Consider the following 26557-nt stretch of genomic DNA (forward strand, 5'->3'; position numbering starts at 1 on the left):
AAGATTTTTCTCATATATTTTCTTCTAGAAATAATCCATTTTGAGTTGATATTGAGGGTATGTTGTGAGATAAGGGTTGAGATTCTTTGTGTGTGTGTGTGTGTGTGTGTGTGTGTGTAGATTCAGTGTTCCAGTACCATTTGTTGAAAGACCATCCTTTCTTTGTTGAATTGCCTTTGCTGTTTATTATAAGAAATCTGTTGATTCTGTTACTTCATTCTATATTGTTCCTATGATCTGTGTGTCTGTTTTTCTGCCAGTACCACACTGTCTTGATCACTGCAGCTTCGTAGTACGTGTGAAATCAAATAGTAAAAGTTCTTCAGCTTTGTTCTTTTTCAAAATTGTTTGGCTTTTCTGGTCCTTTGCCTTTTTATATAAAAATTTTTAAAGATTTCTTTATTTTAGAGAGAGCAAGAGTCAGCGGGGGCAGGGGCAGGGCCGAGGGAGAGAACCTCTAGCAGACTCCCTGCTCAGCGGGGAGGCTGTTGTGGGGCTCAGTCCCACAACCCTGAGATCATGACCTGAGCCAAATCTGAGTCGGACGCTTAACCGACTGAGCCACCCAGGTGCCCTTTATTGGTAAATTTTTTAATCAGCATCTAGAACAGATCCTGCTGTTTGGGATTTCATTACATCTATAGATCAGTTTTTGGGGGAGAAATGATATCTTATCAATATCGAGTCTTCTAATCCATGAAAACAGTGTATCTCTCCACTTATTTAGGACTTTAATTTCTTTCATCACTGTTTTTGTAGTTCAGCATACAGGTTATGCACAATTTATTGGATTTATACCCGTGAATTTAACAATTTTTGGTACTATTGTAAATAGCACTGATTTCCAGATGTTTGTTGCTAATATAGAGAAATACAGCTGATTTGTTTATATTGATCCTACGCTGTACAGCCTTTCTAATCCCACTTACTAATACTAGGAGATTTTCTTAGTATGTTCCTTGTGATTTTTCTATGTAGACAGTCATAGTATTTGTGAATACAGAATGTTAAATTTTTTTCAAATCTTTTTGCCTTCATTTCTTTTTCCTTTCTCATGTTCTGGCTAGGACTATGATGTTGATGTATGATGTTCAATAGGAGTGGTAAGAGCAGACATTTTTACCTTGTTCCTGATGTTAGGGGAAAAAGGCTTTCAGTTAATTTACCGGTAAGTATGTTAGCTTAGGTTTTTCATTAATGCCCTTTACCAGGTTTAGGAAGTTCAGTTTGCTGAGATTCTTATCATGACTGGATGTTGATTATGTCATTTGCTTTTTCTGTCTCTTGAGGTGTTCATATGGCTCTTGTTCCTTTAGTCTTTTTGAGGCACCTGGCTAGCTTAGTCCAGTGGATCATGCAACTCTTGATCTTGGGGTTGAGAGTTCAAGCCTCATGTTGGGTGTAGAGATTACTTACAAAAATGTAATAAAAAAAAATGTGTCTTTTTGCCTGTATCTTTTTATGTATTTTGCTTAGTGATAACAATCTGCATACATATAATCATTTACAGTCCAGATAGAGTTAACATTTTACCACTAAGTAAAATACATGTAAGTCCCTTAACTTCTCTCTTTTATAATTGTCATATTTATTACATCTGTATCCTTGAAAAAGTGTTTAGCAGTGTTTTAACTTTTACTTTATATACTTTTACATATTTTAAAGAATTTAGGATAAAAATAGTTTTTTATGTTTACCCAGATTTTTGCTCTTTTTTTTAAAGATTTTATTTATTTATTTATTTATTTATTTATTTGACAGAGAGAGAGAGAGAGAGAGTGAGGCAGGCAAAGGGAGAGGGAGAAGCAGGTTCCCTGTTGAGCAAAGAGTCCAATGCAGGACTCAGTCCCAGGACCCTGGGATCATGACCCGAGCCGAAGGCAGAGGCTTAACTGACTGAGCCACCCAGGTGCCCCTTGCTCTTCTTTCTGAAGTTCCATGTTTACTTCTTATCATTTACTTAAGCCTGAAAAACTTTCATTAGCATTTCTTTTAGAACAGGTCTGCTGGCTATAAGTTTCCTTAGTTTTCTTTGAACTGAGATTGTTATTTTCTTTCATTCCTGAAGGATAGTGTCAGAGGTTGATTGGTCTTTTCTTTCAGCACTTTAAAGATGTTACTTCAGTGTCTTCTAACTGCCATGGTTTCTGATGAGTAATCTGGTCATGCAGTGTGTTATGTGTTATTTTCTTCTCGCTGCTTTCAGTATTTTTTCTTCTCTCTGGTCTTCAAAAGTCTGATTATAATTTTTTTTTTCAGTTTACCTTTGCTGAGCTTCTTGATTATGTAAATTTTTGTTTCTTACTAAATTTGTGAAGCTTTGGACCATTATTTTGAAATAATTTTTTCTGCCCCAGTCTCTTTCTCTTTTCTTTCTGGAACTCCAAAGACAACTGTTAGAACTTTAATAGTTCTATCGGTCCCCAAGTCTCTGTTCTCTCTTTATTTTTTTTAGACAAACTTTTTTTTTTAAAAGATTTTATTTATTTATTTGACAGAGAGAGACACAGTGAGAGAGGGAACACAAGCAATGGGGGTGGGAGAGGGAGAAGCGAAGCAGGCAGGGAGCCCGATGTGGGGCTTGATCCCAGGCCCCTGGGATCATGACCTGAGCCGAAGGCAGACGCCCAATGACTGAGCCACCCAGGCGCCCCTAGACAAACTTTTTTATTAACATTTCCCAAACAATCTATATGGTTGTCACTCTTAGTTCCTTAATTGGAACATGTTGGACCCAGTTGACACAAAAAGCTTTGGATAATGAGACACAAGTAGGGGATCAGTCACCTGGGGAAAGGAATGGAAAGAAAGAAAATGATGCATCACTTTTCCTCTAGATTTGCCTTTTTTTTTTTTTAAGATTTATTTATTTATTTGAGAGAGCAGGGAGGGGCAGAGGGAGAGAATCTTTCAAGCACACTCTCTGCTGAGCGTGGAGCCTGACGTGGGTCTCAGTCTCACAGTCCATCCAGCTGAAACCAAGAGTTGGACACTGAACTGACTGAACCACCTAGGCACACCTTCTCTAGATCTACTCTGATTGTCACATGCAGTTTCATCTAGATGGCACCTTGTCACATGACTGTATTTCTTCCAATCCATGGCTCCTCTGTAGGCTGTTTATCAATAAACACCACAGAGCAGTCCTGTTCAGTGGAACCTTCTGCAGTGATAGAAATATTCCTCTGGTCTGTCCTATACAGTAGCTTCTAGCCACATGCAGCTGTTGATCATTTGAAATGTGACTCGTGCAAAGGAGGAACTGCATTTTTAGTTTAATTTAATTTTATTATTGTTTAAAGATTTTATTAATTTATTAGAGAGAGAGAGAGAGAGAGAGAGCACAAGCAGGGAGAGCAAGGGAGGGAGAAGCCGGCTCCCCGCGGAGCAAGGATCCCAATGTGGGGCTCGATCCCATGACCCTGGGATCATAACCTGAGTCGAAGGCAGATGCTTAACAACTGAGCCATCCAGGTGCCCCAGTTTTAGCTAAGTTTAATTAAATTTAAGTATTAGTAGCCATATCTAGTCAGTGGCTGGCATTTGGGCAGTGCCATTTTATAATACTTCCTTTTAATTGTCTTCATCTCAGAAGCCATAGGCAAAATTCAGTGGCCTTTACAAGTCCTTTGCTGAGTGATTCTGAAGCTTGATACACTGAATTTATCCTGGGGGAAAGGTGGAAAGGCCATCCTCCGATTTGGCAGCTCCTCTTCTGCCACCTGTATTCTCCCCACCATCCTGTGGTGGCTGAGGGTGCTTCTAGCAGCATTGCAACTCTTGAGTCATCGGGCCTTGTCTTTGAAACCTCAGAACTGAGTGTCTCGTTAGCTGGATTCCCAGAAATGTCTGTCACATCAGAGCAGCTCTTCTACCTGAATGAGCCTGTTGGCTGGTTTCTTACTGAGAGGTGAGAGTCTGAGAACTTGGTGCCAAAGGCCTTTAGAATCATAAAACCGTGTCTCCCAGATGTGATACAGGTAATGCCATGGTGTGTGAGATGATTTTAGGTGATACAATAGTATATCTTGATGTGCTATTTTAATTTCATTAGTTAAATTTACTTTAATGTGTACTCTTGAGTTAATATTTGCATGGTATATCATTCTCTGTTTCCTTTGTCTTTTATGATGCTACCTATACCCATTCAGTGATACAGTCTGGGAAATGGCATGGGGAAAGTAGATCAGTTTTTTACCCCCAATTTTTTTTTTTTTAAGATTTTATTTATTTACTTGAGAGAGAGAGAGAATGAGAGATACAGAGCATGAGAAGGAAGAGGGTGAGAGGGAGAAGCAGACTCCCCGCTGAGCGGGGAGCCCGATGCGGGACTCGATCCCGGGACTCCAGGATCATGACCTGAGCCGAAGGCAGTCGCTTAACCAACTGAGCCACCCAGGCGCCCTACCCCCAATTTTTTATTGTGGTAAAATGAATGTAACAAAATTTATCATTTGAACTATTTTTTTAAAAAGATTTATTTATTTATTTTAGAGGTGGGGGAGGTGCAGAGGGAGAGAGAGAATTCCAAGCAGATTCCCTGTTGGGTGCAGAACCTGACATGGGACTCAGTCTCAGGACCCCGAGGTCATGACCTGAGCTGAAATCAGAGTCAGACGTTTAATGACTGAGCCCACCAGCTGCCCCTTAACCATCTTTAAATGAATGTTTGGTGTATTAAATACATTCATAATAACTCTTTCATCTTGTAAAACTGAAATGCTGTACCTATTAAACAGTAATTCCACATTTCCCCCAACCCCCTGCCTCAGCCTCTGGTTTAACATCCTAAAGTTGTAACACTCTAATTTGAATTTATACTAGTTTAGCTTCAATAACAAATACAAAAACTCTGTTACAGCTTCATCCCCCTCCTTTCAGTTGCTGATATAACAGAATTACATCTTTGTACATTGTGTGCCCCAAAACATAAACTCGTAAGTATTTTAAATTAAATTATGTAGAAAGCAAAAAGAAGAGTTACAAGCTGCTTTTATAATTGCCCACGTGTGGGGCGCCTGGGTGGCCCAGATGGTTAAGCATCTGCCTTCGGCTCAGGTCATGATCTCAGGGTCCTGGGATCAAGCTCCGCGTCGGGCTCCCTGCTTGGCGGGAGGCCTGCTTCTCCCTCTCCCTCTACTGCTCCCCCTGCTTGTGCTCTCTTGCTCCCTCTGTTGAATAATTAATAAAATCTTAAAAAAAACATACAGCTTCAATTTACTGTCTAGGATCCTTTCATTTCATACTGCACAACACTGTTGAGTGTTGCTTCCAGGGTAGGTCTAGTGGTAACAAACTCCCTCAGCTTTTGTTTACCTGAAAAAGTCTTAATTTTTTCTTCAGTTTTGAACAATAGTTTTTTCTGGAAGTAGGATTCTTGCTTGAGTGTTCTCTTTCTTTTAGCACTTTGAATATTTTGGCCCACTGCCTTCTGGCTTTCAAAGTTCTGATTAGAAATCTGCTGGTAATCTTAATGAGGATCCCTTGATATGACAGTTTACTTCCCACTTGCTTCTTTCAAGATTCCGTCACTGTTTTCTAAAAGTTTGATTATAATGTGTCTGTGTGGGTCTCTTTGAGTTCATCTTGGAGTTCATTGAGCTTCTTGGATGTTTGTTTTCAAGTCTTCCATCAAATTTGGGACGTTTTTAGCCATTTTTTCTTCAGTTATTTTCTCTCCTCTGCCCCCCTTTCCTCTTTTTCCTTCTGGGGCTCCCAAAATGCCTATGTTGGTCCACTTCATAGTGTTGCACAGATCCCTTAGGTTCGGTTTACTTCTCTTCAATCTTTTTTGTTTCTGTTCCTCAGATTCAATAATTTCCATTGTCCTGTCTTGAACTTTGCTGATTCTTTCTTTTGCCTTGAATGGGCCATATTTTTTCTGTTTCTTTGTATACCTTGTAATTTTTCATTGAAAACTGGACATTCTTTGGGTCATTACAGAAATCAAATTCTCTTCCTTCCCCAGAATTTGCTGTTTTTTGGTGTCGTTTTGTTTGTTTATTTGTTTGCTTATTCATTTTTGTATTGTTGTAGGCTGTCCCTGTGCCAAGGATCAGTGTGAGGTATAAACACAAGGCCTTTCAGATCTGTTCTGAGCCTGCCCTTTCCCTAGGCATGCACAGTTAATTTCTGACTTTACCTGTATATGAAGTTGTTTTAGAATGTTCTAGCCCTTAATACCTGAGCTTTAGGAAAGAAGGGGAAAATGAAGAGTGGCAAAAAAAGGACCCTGGCCTTTTAAATCTTCCCACAGTCACTTCAGCTGTAGTGAAGGGGCTTGTGGCACGGGGGAAAGTGCAGCAGTGGCCACTGCCCTTTATCTGCACCTCTGATCAGAAGCAGCAACAGTGATTAGAGCACAGGCCTTTGGGAGGACAGGTTCTTTTTTTGCCCTCTCTGGCTTCAGGAAGCTGTATGCAAGCTGCTTTGGGAACATGTGCACAGCTGCCTACAAATGGAACTGGAGGATGGTATACTGTGCTAAGGTCTAAAATTGACCAAAATTAACTTTAGTTTACCTTCTAAGCCTTACCCTGAAAGTTGCAGGCCTTTAAGAGGCTCTAGAATTCCAAAGTAGTTACATCAGACAGACTCTATCAGTGCAGTTATTATCTAGATGGAGAGACAGATTCCTGGTGCCTTCTACTTTGCCACTTTTCCAGAATCTGCTCTGTTCTTTTTCCTTTTTTTTTTTTTAATTAAGACTTTATATTTTTAGATCACTTTTACGTTAACAGCAAAATTAAGGGGAAGATAGAGATTTCCCGTATACCCCCTCCCCATCAGATGCACAGCCTCCCCCTTTATCAGCATCCCCCATCAGATTGGTAAATATGTTACAATCAATGAACCTCCATTGACATATCATTATTACCCAAAGTCCATGGTTTACATTGTGGTTCATTCTTAGAATTGCACATTCTGTGGATTTGGACGAATGTATAATGACATGTATGTACTGTTGTAGTATCATATGGAGTGTTTGGAAATCCTCTGTGTTCCACCTGTTAATCCCTCCCTCCCACACACAACCCCTGGTAACCACTGATCTTTTTATTGTCTCCATAGTTCGCCTTCTTCAGAATATCATGTAGTTGGAATCATACAGTATGTAGTCTTTTTCAGATTGTCTTCTTTCACTTAGTAATATGCATTTTAATGCATATTATGCATTAAATGGTCTTTATGGTTTCATAGCTCATTTCTTTTTGGCACTAAATAATATTCCGTTGTCTGAAGGTACTGTAGTTTGTGTGTCCATTTATCCACTAAAGGACATCTTGGTTGCTTCCAAGTTTGGGCAGTTATCAAAAAAAACCTAGTTTAAACATTTGTGTGCAGGGTTTTTTTGTCAATGTAAGTTTTCAGCTCCTTTGGGTAAATACCAAGGAGTGCAGTTGCTGGATCACATGGTAAGAGTATGTCTAGTTTTATATCATTTTGTATCCCCCCATCAATGAATTAGAGTTTCTGTTGGCTTCAGTCCTCACCAGCATTTGGTGATGTTAGTGTTCTGGATTTTGGCCATTCTTATGGGTGTTTAATGGTATCTCGTTCTGTTGTTGTTGTTGTTTCTGAGATTTATTTATTTATTTGCCAGAGAGAGAGAGAGCTCGCCTGTGCGTGCAAGCAGGGGGAGGGGCGGGCAGAGGGAGAAGCAGGCTCCCCGCTGAGCAAGGAGCCTGACATGGGGCTCTATCCCAGGGGCCTGGGATCATGACCTGAGCTGAAGGCAGAGGCTTAACCAACTGAGCCACCCAGGCATCCCAGTGGTATCTTGTTTTAATTTGCATTTTCCTAATAACATAAAATGCCAAGCATCTTTTCACATGCTTCTTTGCCACCTCTATATCTTTTTTTTTTTTTAAGATTTTATTTATTTGAGAGAGAGAGCACGAGCGTGTGGGGAGGGGCAGAGGGACAGGCAGACTCCCCACTGAGTGGGAAGCCCCATGCGGGGCTGGATCCCAGGACCCTGAGATCATGACCTGAGCTGAAGTCAGATGTTTAACCAGCTGAGCCCCCCAGGTGCCCCTGTATATCTTCTTTGATGAGGTGTTCATTTAGGTCTTTGGTCATTTTTTAATTGAGTTGTTTGTTTTCCTATTGTTTCAAGAATTTGTTGTATATTTTGAATAACAGTCCTTTATCCTGTGTCTTTCATAAATATTTTCGCCTAGCCTGTGGTTTGTTTTCTCATTTTCTTGATGTCGTGTTTCACAGAGCAGATGTTTTTAATTTTAATGAAGTCCACTTTATCAGTTATTTCTTTCATGGATTGTGCCTTTGGTGTTGTAGCTGAAAAGTCATCATCAAACTTAAGATCATCTAGGTGTTCTCTTGAATTATCTTCTAGGAGTTTTTATAGTTTTGCATTTTACATTTAGGTCTAGTTGTCTAGACAGTTTTTTCTAGGTTGTAGAGAGGCAGATTCCTGGTTCTTCCCACCCTGCCATTTTCCCTGATTCCTCTCTGTTCATTTTTTTCCTTTCCCTCCCCACCCCCCCTTTTTTTTAAAGATTTTATTTATTTATTTGACAGAGAGAGTGAGAGCAGGAACACAAGCAGGGGGAGTGGGAGAGGGAGAAGCAGGCTTCCCACTGATCAGGGAGCCTGATGTGGGGCTCGATCCCAGAACCCTGGGATCATGACCTGACCCGAAGGCAGACGCTTAACCGACTGAGCCATCTAGGCTCCCCCCGCCTTGTTGTTCAAACAATTTCCGTTGATCTGTCTGTAAATTCACAGACTCTTTTGTCTGTCATCTCCATTTTGTTAATAAGCCCAGCCAGTGAATTTTTTTTATTTCATATGTTTTTTCTAAAATTTTCATTTTTTTTAAAGATTTCTTTATTTATTTGACAGAGAGAGACACACAACGAAAGAGGGAACACAGCAGTGGGGAGTGGGAGAGGGAGAAGCAGGCCTCCCGCGGAGCAGGGAGCCCGATGCGGGGCTCGATCCCGGAACTCCGGGATCACGACCTGAGCCGAAGGCAGATGCTTAACGACTGAGCCACCCAGGCGCCCCTTGTTATAGTAGCTACTTTAATGTCTTTGATAATTCCAACATATGGGTTATTGTAGGTTTGGTATCTGTTGATTATCTTTTCCCTTGAGATGAGTTGTATTTTCTTTCTTTCCATTGAGGTAATTTTAAATTATATCTTGGACCCTTTGAATATTGTATTGTTTAGACTCTGGATCCTGTTAAAAGCCTCTGGTTAATGTTGCTTTTTGTTTGTTTGTTTCTTTTAGCAGTCCGTCAACCCAGTTAGGTTCACACCTCAAGTCTCTTGCCTTCCATGGGCAAGATTTCAATGTCAGTTTAGTTTTTAAAAACTTTGATCTGCATCTTTGGATCTTTTTTGCAAATGAGACTGGAGTGGTGGTCTAACATGTTCACTTCTTAGTGTGTTTGCTGAGTCTGTTTGGTGTTTGTTGTTTGGGGGCTGTTCTGCACATGAATAGCTCAAGCTGAACCTAGGGTTTGTGCTGATTGATGCTCAAATTTAGGGGAATCTCCTCCTCTAGCCCACCTCTCTGGGGTTGCCCCTATACTCTTTGACCCACTTGAGCCCCGCCTTTTGGTTCTCTGGCCACAGGTACTGGATTTCTTTCAAAGATTTAGCTGCCCACATGTACGGTTGTTACTGGTGCCCCTTGGGGCAAAGCAAGGAGGGAAAAGGGGGAAAAAGATATTACTTGGCACTCTGGACCACCAAGACTCTATGGCTACATTCATTGCCAGGGCTCCCTGGGGAGCTGCCCTTGAGCTGTGAGTTTCATCCAGATTTCCAGGTCTCAGGGGCCCCTTTCCCCAGTCTTCTGGCTGGAAAGATGAAATTTCTGTTGGAGTTTTAGCTGCGTGTTGGAACTCCTGCCATAGCTTTGCTGTGGCCTGAGGATCACAGCTGTGCGAGAAAAGAGAAAACAAAGCAAAAGAAACTCACATCCATCCCTCACACTAACTAGTTCTTCAGGTTTATTTCCCTCCCCAGTGCACCTACATTTATATACTTCTCAGTCCTTTTATATTCAGAGTCCTCAGGTTATTCCTTTTGTATTTAGTCCTGGGGGTTTTTTGTTACAGTCAGCAGAAAGATTGGCTTTAGTGGTCTCACTCTTATCTTATGTACAACACAAGTCCTAATAGTTGGTTTTTGAGAGCTCTTCTCAGTATTTGTCTGGTCTGGTGTATTGCTTCCCAATCCCTACATATTTTCTGCTACAGAGATGTACCTGGCTGCCATTCGAGAAACACACAAATGGGGTGTCTGGTTCAGTCAGCAGAGCATGAGACTCTTGACCTTGGGGTTATGAGTGCAAGCCCCACGTTGGGCATAGAGTTTAATTAAAAAAAGAGAGAGAGAGAGAGAAAGAAAGTGAGAAAGAAAAAAAGGGAGGGAGGGATGGAGGGAGGGAGGAAGGAAGGAAGGAAGGAGGGAGGGAGGAAGAAACCCACAAATAAGAATGGTTTTACAAGCTGATTCATGATTGGCCATAATCTATGTAAATTTAAGCAGATTGTAATATTCAGAGAAGTTCCTTTTTTCCATTTGTGATCCTAAATTTGAGGATTTGTAAATTTCTTTGTGACTTTTTGGTGCCTAATTTTCATTAAATGGTTGATTTCTGGGACAGATCATGTGCCAGGGTTTTTACATAGGTTGTCCAGGACTGCCAGAAGCAAAAGCTGCAGGCAGTGTTGTTCTACAAACAACCAGTAGAGGGGTCTGGCAGGCTTCTTTCTCTGTAGAGGCCTGGCTTCTCCATTGCAGCCCGTTGGCTTTCCTTGGCCCCGGTACCTATGACACAGGGGCTGCTTGCAATATGCCATCAAGACCTGGACCATCTTGTACTAGCCAGTGCGATATAAGACAAGAATCACATTTGTAACAGAAACTGCTGAAGTGCTTTTTAATCCTTATATCTGCATAACACCTAAGAAAGTTTTTCTCTAGCATCCTCTCAGGGAGAGGAGATTCAAGATAATAGCCCTTAAGTGGTCCAGTTCTCATGGTACAAACTGGAACTTTATTAATTTGCTTAAATTAGGTCCTTGAGGTATAGTAGGAACTTCATAGCTTTATTCAGCAAAATGGTAGCATTGAGACTAGCCTCGAAGGCACTTGAACCCTTAAGTCCTGTTATTTTTCTATAGTATGTTTATTCCGCAAAGCATTTGGTTCTTTAATCATTTAATTTTTGCTTGAGGCATTTAGTTCTTAAGAACTGCAGCCTGGCTTACAGCCCCAGCTCTCATCCTGAGACCGCCTCCCTAAGATGTACAGCTATGTTTGCCAGGAATAGAGGACTTGCCTTTGAGACCCAGCTTAGATAGGTTTGTAAATAACTTGGAGTCCCTAAAAGGGACTCTTCGGTACACAGATTACTCTTGGGGTTTCGCACCATATTTGGGACATGTACTTAACTTCTAGAGCCAACAAAACTCAGAGGAGATGGGTGGGTTGTCAGGTTTCCCTACTGTCTGGCGTGTGGTTATCCTGTCTGCTTTCAGAGCATGGAATCCTGCCCCCGGTCTCCCCAGTGCTCAACAGGTGTCTCTTTGTACTTTTCCTGAAAGTCAGTCCTGCCTAACTCTGTCTTTAATCTATCCTCCAGCTTTGTCTCTACTTGGGGGATACAAAGATGAATACAACGTAAGTGCTATGGTAGGAGGGTCATAGTAGAGAGACACTGAAGTGTCAGAATTTGAGTATATCATTTTGTCTCTGGGAGGGGACACTGGGTTTTAATGTGAAGGAAGAGTCAGCCAGGTGCAGGTGAGTTTGTTCTCTCTGAGCAGAGGGGACATGATGTGCTAAGGCACAGAAGCAAGAAGTAGCCTGATGCTTCTCTGTGCAGTGTTTAGTGTCGTTTGATTGGGAGATAAGTGCATAGGGAAAGCAAAGGCATACGAACCTAGAGAGATTGACAAATACCAGATTTCAGGGTGTTCTGGAGACTGAACTAAGGAAATTCAAATTCATATCAAAACCTGTGGGGACAGCGGGAGGATTACAAGCAGGACAATGAGGTGGCCGGGTTTTCATCTTTTAAAAGATACTTTATTTGTGAGTGAAGATAAGTTTAAAAAGTGGCAGACCCCTGGGGATAGAGGCCATTGTCCTCTAACCAAGAAGAATTATGGCTTATAGAAATGGTGAGGAGGGGATGGATACCTTGAAAGAAACAATCTTTAAAAAAAGAAACAGTTATTAATTCTCAGTGACTTGATACTGGCAGTGGGTAAGAGGGAGGAGTCAGGGATGACCCTCGGGTTTCTGGCCTGGGTGTTTGCGTCTTTACCAAGGTGAGAAGTTGAGAGAATGGAGCTGGTGTATAGGAAAGGAGAGTCAGATCACTTTGGGATGTGTTGAACTTAAAGTGTGTCTGAGGTGTTTAGGAGGAGGTATCTAGGCGGCAGTTGGTTACAGAGATCTGGAGCTTAGGTCACATAGCATGAAAACATGGACTCCTTGCCTGAAACCTATAGTAGCGGATGAGATTGTGAGGTTTGGATGAGGAACTCAGTAAGGGGGTCAGAAGGTGAAAGATGGCACCATGGGAATGCTACAGAAGCAGGCAGCAGAAGAATAAGCCTGGAAAGAGATGAAGGACTAGTCGGGTAAGAGAATCAGGAAAGAATGGTGTTGTGGAAGCCGCAGGGGTAGATAGTTTTAAGGAGGAGTGATCAACAGTGTCAGATATCACAGAGACAGGGTCGAACAGGACAGAGAAACATCCACTAGAGTTGTCCATATGGAGGTCACCGGGCCCTATGCCACGAAGAGTTTTGGTGATCGGTTGGGGCAGGAGCTAAAGTGCAGTGAGTTGAAAAGTAAAGGGGAGGTAGTAGAGACAATAAAAATAGGCTTGATTATGAAGTGAGGGGAATGTCTAACCCCTGCCCCCTCAAACCGGAGCCTGCAGTGAGTGTGGCTCTGCGATTTTGCTCCTGTAGTGCTCAGCTCCTTGAATGTGGGAGCAGAGAACTTGGTTGGTTTGACTCCAAGTGGGCTTTTTGAGGGAGCAGCTGTGAGTGTTTTTGTTGCTAGAAGACTTGCAAGATCCTTTTGTGTAACTGTAGGAACATTTCCAGCAGTTCAGAGCCTAGCAGGATAATGACCGGTCAATGAACTGAGTTCCATTGTTTGTTTGGTTTATTCAGCTGTATTTTTTCTCTATTCCTGCTCTTTCTCTATTCTGTATTCATACTGTTGGGTAATGACGGTTAAAATAAGTAATTTTATTTAGAATGAGGGTTCATATTTTCCAGCTCAGTTGGATCTTTAAAACTGCTTTGGGGGCGCCTGGCTGGCTCAGTTGGTTAAGCATCTGATTTTGGTTCAGATCAAGATCTCAGGGTCCTGGGGTCGAGTCCCGCGTCGGGCTCCGTGCTCAGCGGGGTGTCTCTCCCTCTGCCTGCAGCTCCCCCTGCTTGTGCGCTCTCTCTCTCTCTCTCTCACAAATAAATAAAAATCTTAAAAAAAAAAAAAAAAAAAGGCTCTCAGGATCCTGGGATTGAGCCCAGCAATGGGCTCCTCCCTCTCCTTTTCTCTCTTCACAAACAAACAAACAAACAAACCTGCTTGCTGGTCTTATTCCTGGTCCCATCCTAACCTCCCAGATGGTAACTTCACTTCGAAAATTATCCAAAATGAACTCCTTTCCCTTCAGATCCCCTCAGATTTGCTCCACCCCACCCCTCGCCACATTGCTGTGGTCTCAGTGGAACATGATGAGCCTCTTCGCTGAAACTTTGGACTTTTGTTTTTCCGAGGGTCTTTTTCCCTTTCTCCCCTATAATTTCAGTCTTTCCTCAGCTTATCTCCTTAGCTGGCAAACGTGCTCCAGTGTCCCTCCAGAACCTACCCTCCTCAGGCTGTAATTGCTCTTTTACTTCTACCTGTCAAGAGGTTATTTTGGTCTCTGATGCTGAGCAGAGCCAGACCCATAACCACTGTGAGCAGGCAAGGTCAGTATCTAACGCGGCCAGTCTCCTGTGTGCAGCCTTGCGGGCATCCAGTGTACCCTCAGACCTCGTGTCTCCCTCAGGCTCCGCCTGTACTGACGCTCCGCCTGTACTCAGAGCTCTGTTGTTTGAACTTGGTGCATCCACGGGCTGCCACAGTTTCTGCCACATCAGCTGCTTTCCCTCTCACCTCACTGTATCTTCCCAGGGCCTAGACTATGGCTTATGGCCCTTTAGGTTCCACAGTCCCTGTGGCTTCTTACCCACTTGGTCCCATCTGTCCCCCTGGTTCAACAGTGCTGGTGGAAGGAGGGTATTTTGCAGGTACCAGATTCAGAGCTGGGGCTACTGGCAGCACTCCTCCTCCACCCCCAGGTTGCCTTCCCAGTGCTGCTCAGCCTACAGCGAGCCAGTGTCCTTGGAACCCAGTGGAAGGGGAACCTCTTCATGGGTGGCTTAGATGGTAGCACCAGGATCTGGTGAGGAACCAGACCACCAGTGCTGGGAAAGACATCACGTACCTTCGGCACTATCACAGTTCAGCTGCTTTCATCCTGTCAGCCTCACGTTTCACTTCAGACACCTCTTGTGGGGTCTTTCTGGTGCCCAAACTTTTGGACACTTTTCACACTTAGTGAGACACCATGTTATGGTAAGCAGTATCTCCCTGAAGCATTTTGATGTAGGGGAGGTAGCCATTCATAAACTAATGTAGGCGAAACAGCCCTAAGGATCTTCCTTGAACTCCTCCGGAATTATACTGTACCATACTGGTCTTTGCTTTTAGTAATGAAGTATCAAATCAGGCTTGGAGGGAACTTTCATCTTCTAAGAATTAAAGTTGCCAAATTACTCTGATTGGTCTTTAGTCTCCCTTAAGTCTTTGACTTGTAGTACATGTCATAAATAAAACGCTTTAGTTGTCTGACTGCCCCTCCATCCTTTGCCCCATGTCCCACCCTCAAACCTTGTCTTCTGTTCCCTCCTGACAGTCTCCATTGAATCAGAGTTGCAGGACAGGCCGATCAGACTAACTTCCTTCTCTCCTTGCACATCTCCCCACGTGCTGTCTTTTAACTAGTCTTTCACAGGGATCCTCTGAAACCCCTTCGGTACCCTAAGCACAGACCCCATTGCTTCTGCTTTTGCATCTGCCTCTTAGACCCTCCTCATAGGTTGTTTCATCAGACATGAGCCAAACCTAAATTTGCTTTGGTGCCGGAAAAACTGAGGTTCAGTTGAACAAAGAACATCAGTACAAACTGTACTGAAAACAAGTTTGTTTAAAATCTGAGGGGCAGTGAGGAGGATGCCTTTCAAAAGCCTTTCAAAAGGATGCCTTTCAAAAGTCAAGAAACTTTAGAGTCAAATAAAGGGGAATTTTCACATCAAAATTTGGTTGCCATGTGTTGTCAGCCTGCCTGATGCAGCCACTCATGGTCCCAAGAATTCCTAAGCTGGGTTAATGGGGTCATATTGTGAATGCCTCACCTCCAAGTGATTTGAGTCCAGTGAAATCTCATTAGGGTTAAGAATGTTCGGGATCCTTAGTACTTTGATTTTTGTTTTCAGAAATTGGGCTTTATTTTATCTTAAAATTTCAGTTCATCTAAATGTGTTCTGTACGTGTGGTGTTTGGCTATGCCATTGATTATTATGGAAATTCTGTACTGTATGTTTCTCTTTGCACTGTGGCGCACTTGTGGATTTTTTATACTCAAAATGTAGAATAAAGACTGTTTTGAAGATTTCAATAAAGTGGTGACACTACATTACAGAAAAAATAAAGGTTATTTTCTCCACAGTCAATCCCCAGTCCCCACAATCCAGTTGTCACCATCGCTGTCATCCCACCAAACTCCTTGCACAGGCCACTGGTGCCCTCTTTCTTGGCAAATCCAGTGACTTCTATACTGTCAACCTTCTTTCCCGCCCTTCAGCATGACATTGTTGCTAATACCCTCTTCCCAGAGCTTTTCCTCTCTTAATTTCCCTACCACCACTCTCCTAGGTTTTCTTTGCCTCTTTTTGCTCCTCCTCACCACCTTCTCTCCCAGACCCCTGACTGGAGGTGCTTTATGGTGCCCCATCCTGGGTCATCACTTACTCTGTAGTTGGTCTGTGGACTGTGATATCTATCCACTCCCATGGTTTTGTAAAACTCCTTGCTAATACATCCAGCTCTGGTCTTTTTCTTTAGTTCTAGGTCACACTAGAACTAAAACTACACAAATGGCTGGACAGAGATCTCTTCGTTGTTCCAAAAGCACCACAAACTCGAATTCAGATTTCAAGTAATATATTTTTCCCAAATAGGCTGAAAACCTGACACTGAGCCCTGACTCTTCTCTTCCTTCGCCCTGTCCCCACCCAACTGAGGCAGTTGTCACGTCCTGTTGACTATACCTGAGGGTGACCAGGAGCATTTCACATGTCCAGCCTCACATTGCCAGCCCTGCCTCATTTGTTCTTACCTGAGAGCGTATCACTCCTTTCCTTGGTTGCTTTTAGGTGTCCGCAGAGTCACGTGCAGTCTTGTAGTTGGAGCCCGTGAGGTCTTGTCCTGATGACTCAGCCTCATGTCCCACAGCCTCTCATGCAGCCATTTCCTAAAACTCCGTAATTTTTGTTCTTCTGATCTCTTACTTAGGCTGTTCCTGCCCTGACTGCCCATTCCTCCATCATTTTGCCTAGAAAACCCATCAGGGCCCATTGCAAGGGTTTCCTCCTCTGTGAAGTCATCTTTGAGTCTAGAGGCAATGTTTGGGGGATTATGAGGAGTACAACTTAATTACAAGTGCCTTCCTGATGACTGCCATTTGTGGAGAAATAGCTTTGTGACATGACAGTCATCATTTTGAGTACTGAATACTAGGAGCAGATGGTTAAGAACATGAGCTTTGAAGCTCTGATGGCCGAGTCCCAGCTCTGCCATTTTCTAGCTGTGTAACCTTGGGCAAGTTATTCACCATCTCAGCGTCGATTAAGTCTGAGGGTTCAATGTGCCTGCCATGTGGGAAGTGAGCAATAAATGATAGCTGCTGGCACTATAAATGGAAAGATGTTCATCCCTCCTAACCCCCTGGTGAGATATTAAGTTCTGTTATCATTCCTGTTTTACAGATGGTGAGACCGAGGCATAGGGAGGCTGGCTCATGTGCTGCTTTCCCAAATGCGGCTGTGGGCCTGTGGCTCATTCATCTGTTTCAGAATGTCTTTAAGCTCCGTAGATATTTACTGAGTTGAACTGAAAGATGAATCTGGAGCTCCCAGGTCAGACTGAGAGGGGAAACTTAGAAATTGTCACCTGCACAGGGGTGGTAACTGAAGCTGTTCTTTTTTTCTTTTAAGTCCTATATCACCTTGGAGAGGCCACACATTTCAGCCACCCCTTTAGCAATGAGCTAGATAGTGCCTTGTGACAGGTGATAATTATTGCCTTCAACTGTTACTTACATGTTTGTTAAAATTTGCTTGTATTTGTCTTCTTTCCCCAACTGGATTGTAAACTCTGTGGGCAGAGGACTGTGTCTTATACCTCTATACATTAGCCCCCTGCCCCCTTCTAGTCCTGGTTTTTGTTTCGAAGATAAGTCAAAATCTGACATTTAATATCAATCTCAAAAAGGAATTCTCAGCCATTTCTAAGTGATACCAACCAACCAAGATTATTTTATTAATCTTTACTGTCTATAATCTGGATTAAGAAAAATGTTATTTTCTTCATATTTTTCAGATAAAATTTATTAAAACTGCACCTCTACTATTTGTTATATTTCTTTCAATCCATACCTCTGTTGTTTTTAGGATTCTAATGCACATTTGAACCCTCTAAGAGTCTCTGACTTAGGCTCTCCTATTCCCATCCTCTCATTTTACAGTTGAAGAAACTGAAGGCCATGTTCCAACTGGTTCTCCCATTTGTTATCTGACACAGTGTTCTCTAAACAGCTTGGTCAAGACTCAAGATTCTGAAGGGAATAAGAGTTTTAAATGCTTTGTACTTTTCTTTTGACAGAGCCGAAAAGCTTCAGCTGCTGAATCACAGGCCTATGACTGCTGTTGAGATCCAGCTGGTGAGTGAAGGAGGCTTGAACGTGAGGGGCTTGGTTTCTGGGTCTGAGAGGGAGGAAGGGTAATAAAGGCTGAGAACAGACAAGGCTGGAACTGCCGTTTCTTGAAAAGACTGTCCGACTACCCCCATTTCTTCAGTGAAAGGGGACCTCACCAGTTTGATCCTAGTTAGTACGGACTTATAGAAAGTAGAATAGAGGAAATTTAGTTCCTTCCTTAGGGTTTGGGCCTGCGTCTCAGCAGCTCTTTGTCTCCCTTGATGTCCTGCCCCATTCTGGCCATTGCTTTCCTGCAGGGGTTATTGCCAACCAGATGTTGCATGAAAACAATAGACTCACCATGACTCTGGCAGAATTTCTCCTCCCCGACTCCCACCCTTCGACCCTGCTCTTCTCTTTCTGTTCTTGGCTCACAGAGGACAAGTGCACTTCCCCCCATGCTCTCTTTCTCACTCGCCTCCTGGCCCAGTCTCCCAAGCCAGACACCTGGAAGTCATTCTCCGCCTTTGATCTCAGATGCGTTAGTCCCCAGGTTCTGTTGCTTCTGTCTTCCCTTGTTCTCTCTACTCTCCCTGCTGCACTGTGTTCATTTCTGTCATTTCTCAGTGTGGCTCTCACGGTTGTCCTCTGTCGTCATCCCTGCCTCAGTCTGGCTCCTCCAGTCCACCTTCTCCACCGCGGTCAGAGTTCACATTCTAAAACCACAGACTCGATCACCTTGTTTCCGTGCATACCACCATTCAGTGGATTCTCCTCATTGCACAGTCTACACAGCAATCGCAGCATAAAGCTTTAGAATTGTGCAAGAGTAGAAGCCACACGTGGTCTAAGGAGAATATGAAATTGAGGCCCAGTGAGACAACCTGAGCAGTTGCTGTGTTGGTGTCCTGGGGCAGTTTCCCTCTGCTGTAGAGGGCAGAGAACACCGTTAAGCTCCAAATATTAGGCAGGCCATTTAACTGACAGTAAGAAAAACTGATTGGAGAATTAACAAAATGAGAATTAAGGAGTTTGCAAAGTCAGTTTTAGAAATACTTATACTTTGTCAAAGTTCCTTCAGAAATTTGTGGAAGAAAGTAGCCAAAGATGCCTATGATGTTTAGAGTTGCTTTAAAAAGAACCCTTTTTTAAAGGTTCACGGGGCACTTAATTTTTGACTAAAACTTTTATTGTCTTCCCAGTGTCGTTTCTGTCCTTCAAAATGCACCCAAAATTAAATTAGAAAAATTACTCCCATAAAGGGTGACTTTCTGGGGGAACTGGGCTTCAGGCTAAATAGAGATCCTTTTTTTTTTTTTTTATACCCTTATTCTGATGCTCTCAACTGTGTTGGAGATTCAGCTTAGAAAAGAAAAAACAAACAAATCAGTGAGAAACTAATCCATGTCCCTCTGGGTTAAAGATCACATGTCCTGTCTCCTCCAACTTTAATCAGCAACATATGTTATTCATGGCTTAATGACAGATGGAGAGAGGAGATGAGGATTAGCGTGACCTCATCCCAGAGCTCGTAGAAAGCTCTATCATTACGGTACGATTAGCTGCTATTAAGAGTGCCTACTATATGCGGTGGGCTTTGTATGTCACCTTCAATGCCTTCACCATAGTCTTTGCTAGTGAGTGGCTAATTGGGTCTGTCTGACGCAAAGCCTTACTTTCCTCCAAGCCATGCGCTTTGCATAGAGAGAAGAAAGATGTGTGTGGCGTCCCCTGAGACTGCCTGTTCTTTTCTCCTTTTCACAGGTAAGTAGTAGGTCTTGGTAAATACTGTGTATGTTGTTTCCCAGCAGTTGGACCATTTTATAGTCAGATTTTCCCCAGCCTGGGATTTGGCTACAAAGGGTAGCAAAACATTTACCAAGGCTTGTGGCAGTATCTCTTCTCCCAAGAGAGGGATAAGAAATGAGGTTTTCACACAGGGTTTGAAGTACAGAGGACTTGAGAATTTCCCTGCATTAACCTTACAGCCATTTATTCTCCCCGTGTCCCAGAAGTATTTTCAGCATCCAGCATTTATTAGTGTTCAGTTTTGGAGGCTGTGGCTTCTTTTAGTTATACCTCAGGCATGATTTGTTGTGAACCTCAGTCTGAGGAAATGAGGAGGTCACCACCTTCTGTGATTTCTGCGACTCCCTGTTGTGTATTCATTTGGGACAGTTTGTGAGCTTTCTGGCCTGAAGACAGGACAGTGAACCTCATGACCTCACAAGTCACTGTCCTGAACAGCACTACCATATATGCCTGTTATAAGTTAGTGATGATAAAATGTCTTGGATTAGATAGAGTCTTATGGCTTACAAAACACTATAATATATGTTCTCATTTGGTCCTTACTGTAGGCATTACTTTCATTTTACATTAGAGAAAATTGAAATTTACAGAGATTAAGTGAACCGTTCTGGGTCAGATAGCTAGAAGTGTCCATAGTTAATAGGTTTGAGTTGTTTTGTTGTTTTGGATAAAGTAGGAAGTTAGCCTTGATGGCTTAGAATGAGAAAAAAACATTTTTGGAGTCTAGCAGCCCAGTTTGACAGCCCCTAGGAATTGATATGGTCTGTGTATGTGATAAAAATTTATTGTTGACACATCTGCAAATACTTGGGATTTTTACATTTCATTCGCCCTTATATACCGAACAACTTGAAACATTGGGTGTTTGAGAACATTGAGCCAGTGCTTTATGTTTATTTGGGCTCAGTTTCTTCTGTGTTGGGAAGAAAAGGTGAAGAGTAATACAGTTAGTATCATTTTGCCTTGATCCAAGAGGGGTTAGTAAGTTTTTGGTTTCTGAAAAGTTTCTTCTTTGTGTATATGTGTTTCATTTTGCTTAATGAAGTTGTTTTCTTGCTGTGACTGGGAATGTTAGTTTGAAAAGGAAAGTTTCTGACCCTGAGGGTTGTGTGCTGATGGAAGCTTCTGTTCTTCGGCCCTCTTGCCATGAACACATTTAGCTGAGCCTGATCATTGTTGCATCTGCCAGACCCAGAGATCAGGATGCAAGAAGGGGGCCTGTTCAAGTCTCCTCTATTTGGTTTTCTAAAAATGAAGGCCTCTCGGGGCACCTGGGTGGCTCAGTTGTTAAGCATCTGCCTTCGGCTCAGGTCGTGATCCCAGGGTCCTGGGATCGAGCCCCGCATCGGGCTCCCTGCTCCGCGGGAAGCCTGCTTCTCCCTCTCCCACTCCCCCTGCTTGTGTTCCCTCTCTCACTGTGTCTCTCTCCGTCAAAGAAATAAATAAAATCTTTAAAAAATAAAAAATAAAAGTAAATAAAAATGAAGGCCTCTCAGAAGTCATATAACTAAATTCTTTCAAACCAGTGGACTCTAGTCTGCATCTCTGCGAGAGGAAAGAATAGAGGTATGGTGTTCTAGAAAGAGCTGGAATCCAAAGTCAAAAGACCTTACGCTACTTGCTGTGAGACCCACATCAGGTTTTCTTTATAATGCTGAGCCTGCACTTACTCATCTGTAAATTGGCCTGACTTTAGGGACGGCATGCTTGAGAAGCTCTGGTGGCAGTGATTCTGGGAAAGCCCCTGTGCAAATACTGGTGGGAGGTTGTAATTGTCCTGAGACTAGTCTGAATCTCCTTTCCCGCTCCCCCTGAGTCAGGAAACAGTTCATAATCAACTGCACGTGCCAGTTTATAAATTTGGAGACATTCCTCTCTCAAATGGAGATCATCTTTTCTTAGGATTAAATAATCAAATCGGATATACCCCTTTCCAACTCCTTCATATTTTGGAGGCAGTCTATGTTAGATTACTTCCTTTTACACACCCTAAAATTTTGGTTTAAAAAACGGGTTTTTGAGGATTATTTCTTGTTCAGTAGAGGTTACATTTTACGGAGCCTTTGAGTCTTTGGGAAATGGTCATTTTATTTCACAGCGTGGTGGGAAGTAGCCCCGTTGGTTCACTCAGGATCTTCTCCACCCTGGAACACTCAGGATTATTCTCTGGTTGTAGAAACATTTTTGGACCTAGGTGAATGAAGAGACGGATGGTTTGCCAGGAGTTTGTGATGTGAACTTGGACACATCACCTGACTTAATTAGCTTCTCTACTATTGTCTATAAAGTGAGGCAGTCAGACTGAAATCCTCTTCAGGGTTGTAAGCCTAGTTTGTCATTTTGTTTTACTTAAATCTGCTAGGATTTCTTTGTGGAATTCCTCTTGGTCTTAGTTGCCAGATTTCAGAGATTGCTGTGGGAAATGCCACAGAACAGAACCCTGGACACCTTTAGCTGTTTGTGATAGGTGGCTGGTGTCACTAAGTGAACATGAGTGAGTAATTTGCCTGCTTGTATGTTACCCTTAAAAACATTGTTGACGGGGCGCCCGGGTGGCTCAGATGGTTAAGCGTCTGCCTTCGGCTCGGGTCATGATCCCAGAGTCCTGGGACTGAGCCCCGCGTCGGGCTCCCTCCTCAGCGGGGAGACTGCTTCTCCCTCTCCCTCTGCCATTCCCCCTGCTTGTGCTCTCTGGCTCTATCTCTCTGTCAAATAAATAAAATCTTAAAAAAAAAAAAAAAAAAAAAAACATTGTTGACTATGTATTCATTCATGTATCGAGAACTAGAGGTGAGGCTAAGAAAACTGGCTCATAATTGTGGATTGTCCATGTGTAGATTTCCAGGACTTGTTAGACTGGGCTTTAAGTGGACCTAATTTAGTGAGGCAGCGGGGGATCATTTCCCAGCCATCACTCATCAGACTCTTGCCTCACATTCCCAGGAGATGACCAGGACCACCACATGATGTGTGTTAGATTGATTGTTGGTGTTAGTGTTGGGCAGGCCTGGCTTGGATTCTCATTCTGTCCTTTGCCAGGATTGTTGTGAGGGTTAAAAGAAATAACAGATATGAAGTGCTGTGTGCAGTCAGGCATATGAGCTCCCTAAAGAGCTGTTAGTGGGGGGCAGGGGTGGGGATGAGGAAAAAATAGATAAACCACCTGGCACGCAGTGAGCAATAGTCAGATGAGTTGTTGATATAATTCGTGAGTTACAGCTGTGCTTGTGAAATACAAAAGTATGTAAAGTGCTATTTCACTCCCCAGAGGTGAGTTTTCTTTGCACATACAGCATATTCATGTGTGCATGTAGATGGGTATAGAACTGGTAGGGTTTTCTTTTTTTTTTTTTTTTAAAGATTTTTATTTATTTTTTGACAGAGAGAGAGACAGCGAGAGAGGGAACACAAGCCGGGGGAGTGGGAGAGGGAGAAGCAGGCTTCCCGCGGAGCAGGGAGCCCGATGCGGGGCTCGATCCCAAGACCCGGGGATCATGACCTGAGCCGACGATTAACGACTGAGCCACCCAGGCGCCCCTGGGTTTTCTATTTCTTTGAAGAAAAATGCTAACCTGCAACTTGCTTTGTGCCCCGACCCATTTTGAGCAGTCGCATAGGAATTGGAGCTGGCTTCTCCCTCCCTTGGAGCCAGGATGGAGAGGACCCAGAGACCCGAGGGGGCTCTGGAACCAGGCCCCCCGAGCTCGGCATGCCAGAGGCCAGCGGACTGGGAACAACATGGGTGGGGAGGGTGAGGTGGACTCCGCCTGTGCGGCTCATCTGTAACTCTTAGAGGTTTTCTTTTGCAGATGGTAGAAGAGAGTGAAGAACGGCTCACAGAGGAGCAGATCGAAGCCCTCCTTCACACCGTCACAAGCATTCTGCCTGCAGGGCCAGAGGCTGAGCAGAAGAAAAACACGGATGACGTGACGATGGATGAAGAGGACCCAGCCGGCCTAACCGCCTCATGAAGCTGAAAAGCCCAGCAGCCATTTCCCAGCCGTCCAGAGGATTGTTCATTTGGTCTTACCCTCTACCCCAACAGGCCTGATTTCATAAGCTAAAAAGAAGTGCTTGTGCCTCTGGGAGATGAAACATGGTGAAGACAGACTGAGGCTGTCAGGGCTGAGAGCTAGACAGAGGAAGACAGAGTCAAAGAGGACAGTGACTGTGCAGCCCTCTGGTAAAAATATTTCTTCTGTGGCCTTTGCCTCAGTGGCGGGCAGGGCCCCGTACACAGCTGGTGGAACACTTGTGTTGCCTTTGATGGGCTATGTCCTAATGAGTTTCATCTGCTTCCCTAGGAGCTTCCCAGACAGGGGTGCCAAGCGCTGTTGGGGCGAGAGCTGAGTGAGGAGAATCCGGTGAGGTGGCTAGAAACTCCCAGAGCGGCACATAGTTGCTCTAGGTCAGAAGGAGCCGCTGAACTTGGCTCACCTTAGAGGAAGCTTTTCCTAGAGAACATCGAAGATGAGAGAAGAGCCGCCTGGCCAACCCTTCTGCAGGCTCCTTCCCTCTGCTGGCAGGGCTCTTGTTTACCAGCTCACTGTTCAGTCTGAGATGTTAGGGCGCCAGCCCCTTCCAGTTGAAAAGCAGCCCAGCAGACTGCGGACGGGGGCGACGGAAGTCCTGCCTCGGCTGCCTTTCCAATCACCTGCCGTCTCCTGCCCTGAGATAGGAGCCCTGGGCGCGCTCCGCCTCTTGAGCCTAGGTGAGCTTCACTTGCACAAGGGGCAGCTTGTTTGCATCTTTGGAAAGGGCACAAATAGGGATGGGATATGAAGAACCAGAGATTGATTAGTAGGAATTTGAATTTGTTGGCTATGGCAAGGCTGCATCCGTTTTTCAGTTTCAAATATTAGGACAATGACCATGTGAAGAGCTTGTTGATACTGAGGCTTTGGAGGGTTCAGTAGCTCCAGACGTGTGGTTGCCTTAGGTCCTAGGAATATTGCTAAAAATTAATTTCCCACATTCGCTCTGCTCCCCCTTTGGGGAAAAAAATGCCCACAGACATTAACTTTCCAAATCAGCACTCATTTTGTTGTGAGATTACATATTTTCGGTGTTGCTGTTAATTGGATTACTTCCCACACCCTTGCAATTCCCAGGTTATTTCAACCTCCCCACCACCCCTGCCAGTTACAGTGATGTCATTCTTAACCTTATTATCTGAGGATCAGCTGAGACCTCGTTACAGGCAAAACTGGAATTGGCAGGGCATTTGTTTTTATATCTCTCTTCGGTATTGGGAGTTTTACCAAGAACCGTTGATTTATTTGTCAAGGCATCATACCTGTGTCACTGTTTCATTTTAACCTTGAGTGTATTCAGTGCATTTTCTTAATGGATTAATCTAATTAATGATTATTTCCAAGTGACTGCCAACTTTTGGTATTTGTATAAATCTTTGAAGAGTTTGTTTTGCCATGGATAGAAAGAAATAAAATCTGGCTTAAAAGGTAAAATGTGTGAATTTTTTGTTAAAAGAAGAAGTTGAACCTATTTAGGTCCAAAATCTATTTCAGATTGCAAGAAAATTTTAAGTTTCTGTATTTGGGACCTGAATTTAACCTCAGTTTCTGACAAAGGCAGGCAGGCTCTGGAAGACTTAAGCTTTATAGATAAGGAACATATTCTGTATAATATTCCTGTCACATTAGTAACATTTCAGAAATAAGATGATTTGCACAAGAAACTTAATCAGTATCACATCTGGGAAGGAGAGCAGGGGAGCCTGGGAATCTTACTTTTCATTTTATATCCTTCTATGTGGTTTTAGTTTTGGACCGTATGACTGTTGTATTCTTTAAAAAGAAAAAAAGTACATCCATGTGCTTGTTGTCCTTGGCCTCTGTGAATGTTACTGAATGTGTACTTGACAGTTGAATTATGTCCCATATAGAGGCTGACACCCAGTGTCTGGTCACCCTAGGAGAGGCTGCTCTGAGGGGAACTGGGGCAGACAGATGAGGGAGGCAGAGTTTTGAGAACTAATGCCGGTGTCTTGCTCAGTTACTGTAGCTAGATATATTTTTAGGTTGGCCAGTGTCTGTTTGTTATTCCAGACTTTCCTAGAATCTCAGTTCACTTTTTTTTTTTTTAGGGGAAAGCCCTAGTTTTTGACACAGGAAGATTTTTTAGTTATCTATCAAGAAGATACCACTGAGCTCTTAAAAAATTGACTCCCAGTTAGAGGTTTACCCAAATATTTCCCTTGCCCCCTTTTGCTTAAAAATTACAGTATGAGGTCGCCTGGGTGGTTCAGTTGGTTAAGCGTCAGACTCTTGATTTTGACTCAGATCATGATCTCAGGGTCGTGAGATCGAGCCCCATGTTGGGCTCCGTGCTCAATAAGGAGTCTGCTTGAGATTCTCCCTCTCCCTCCCTCTCTGTCCCTCCCTCTCCGCCTCCCATGCACGCTTTCTCTAAATAAATAAAATCTTTTTTAAAAAAGTCACAGTATGACCTACTGCCACCTCAGAGGACTTCCCATTTATTCAGGGTTTGTTCATAAAATAATGGGTACCGTTTCCCTAATTAATAATTGTATACCAGCTCTCAAAAACTTAACACCCTAGTGAGAAGTAAGTTAATGCTCCAGAATAGTCTTTGCTAAATCATTTTCTGCCCTAAAACTAATTTAACACCCACTTGTGCACATGAATCATTTCTCAGTAAACTATAAAACAGATCACATACTCTGAACAGAA

The 26557-nt window shown here is 43.2% G+C and overlaps 1 protein-coding gene and 1 pseudogene across 5 annotated transcripts in view; both read left to right on the forward strand.

The window, feature by feature from the left end:
* The window catches only part of LOC113933336 (CGRP receptor component), a 55120-nt gene extending 28985 nt beyond the window's left edge, over positions 1 to 26135 (forward strand). The window contains exons 4-5 of one of the 5 annotated variants that reach the window (XM_027613329.2): positions 17999 to 18056; positions 23654 to 26135. In XM_027613329.2, coding sequence (XP_027469130.1) covers positions 17999 to 18056; positions 23654 to 23815 — 220 coding nt within the window. In that variant the 3' untranslated portion in view covers positions 23816 to 26135. Of the gene's footprint in view, positions 1 to 8868; positions 9869 to 17998; positions 18057 to 23653 lie in introns of those variants that run through there. The other 4 variants (XM_027613330.2, XM_027613327.2, XM_027613331.2 and 1 more) reach the window with 4 other exon arrangements.
* LOC113931978 lies at positions 12768 to 14463 on the forward strand (annotated as a pseudogene).
* Positions 26136 to 26557: the final 422 nt, after the last annotated feature.

The sequence above is a fragment of the Zalophus californianus genome, chromosome 10, assembly GCF_009762305.2.
Source record: "Zalophus californianus isolate mZalCal1 chromosome 10, mZalCal1.pri.v2, whole genome shotgun sequence".
Taxonomy (NCBI): Eukaryota; Metazoa; Chordata; class Mammalia; order Carnivora; family Otariidae; genus Zalophus; species Zalophus californianus.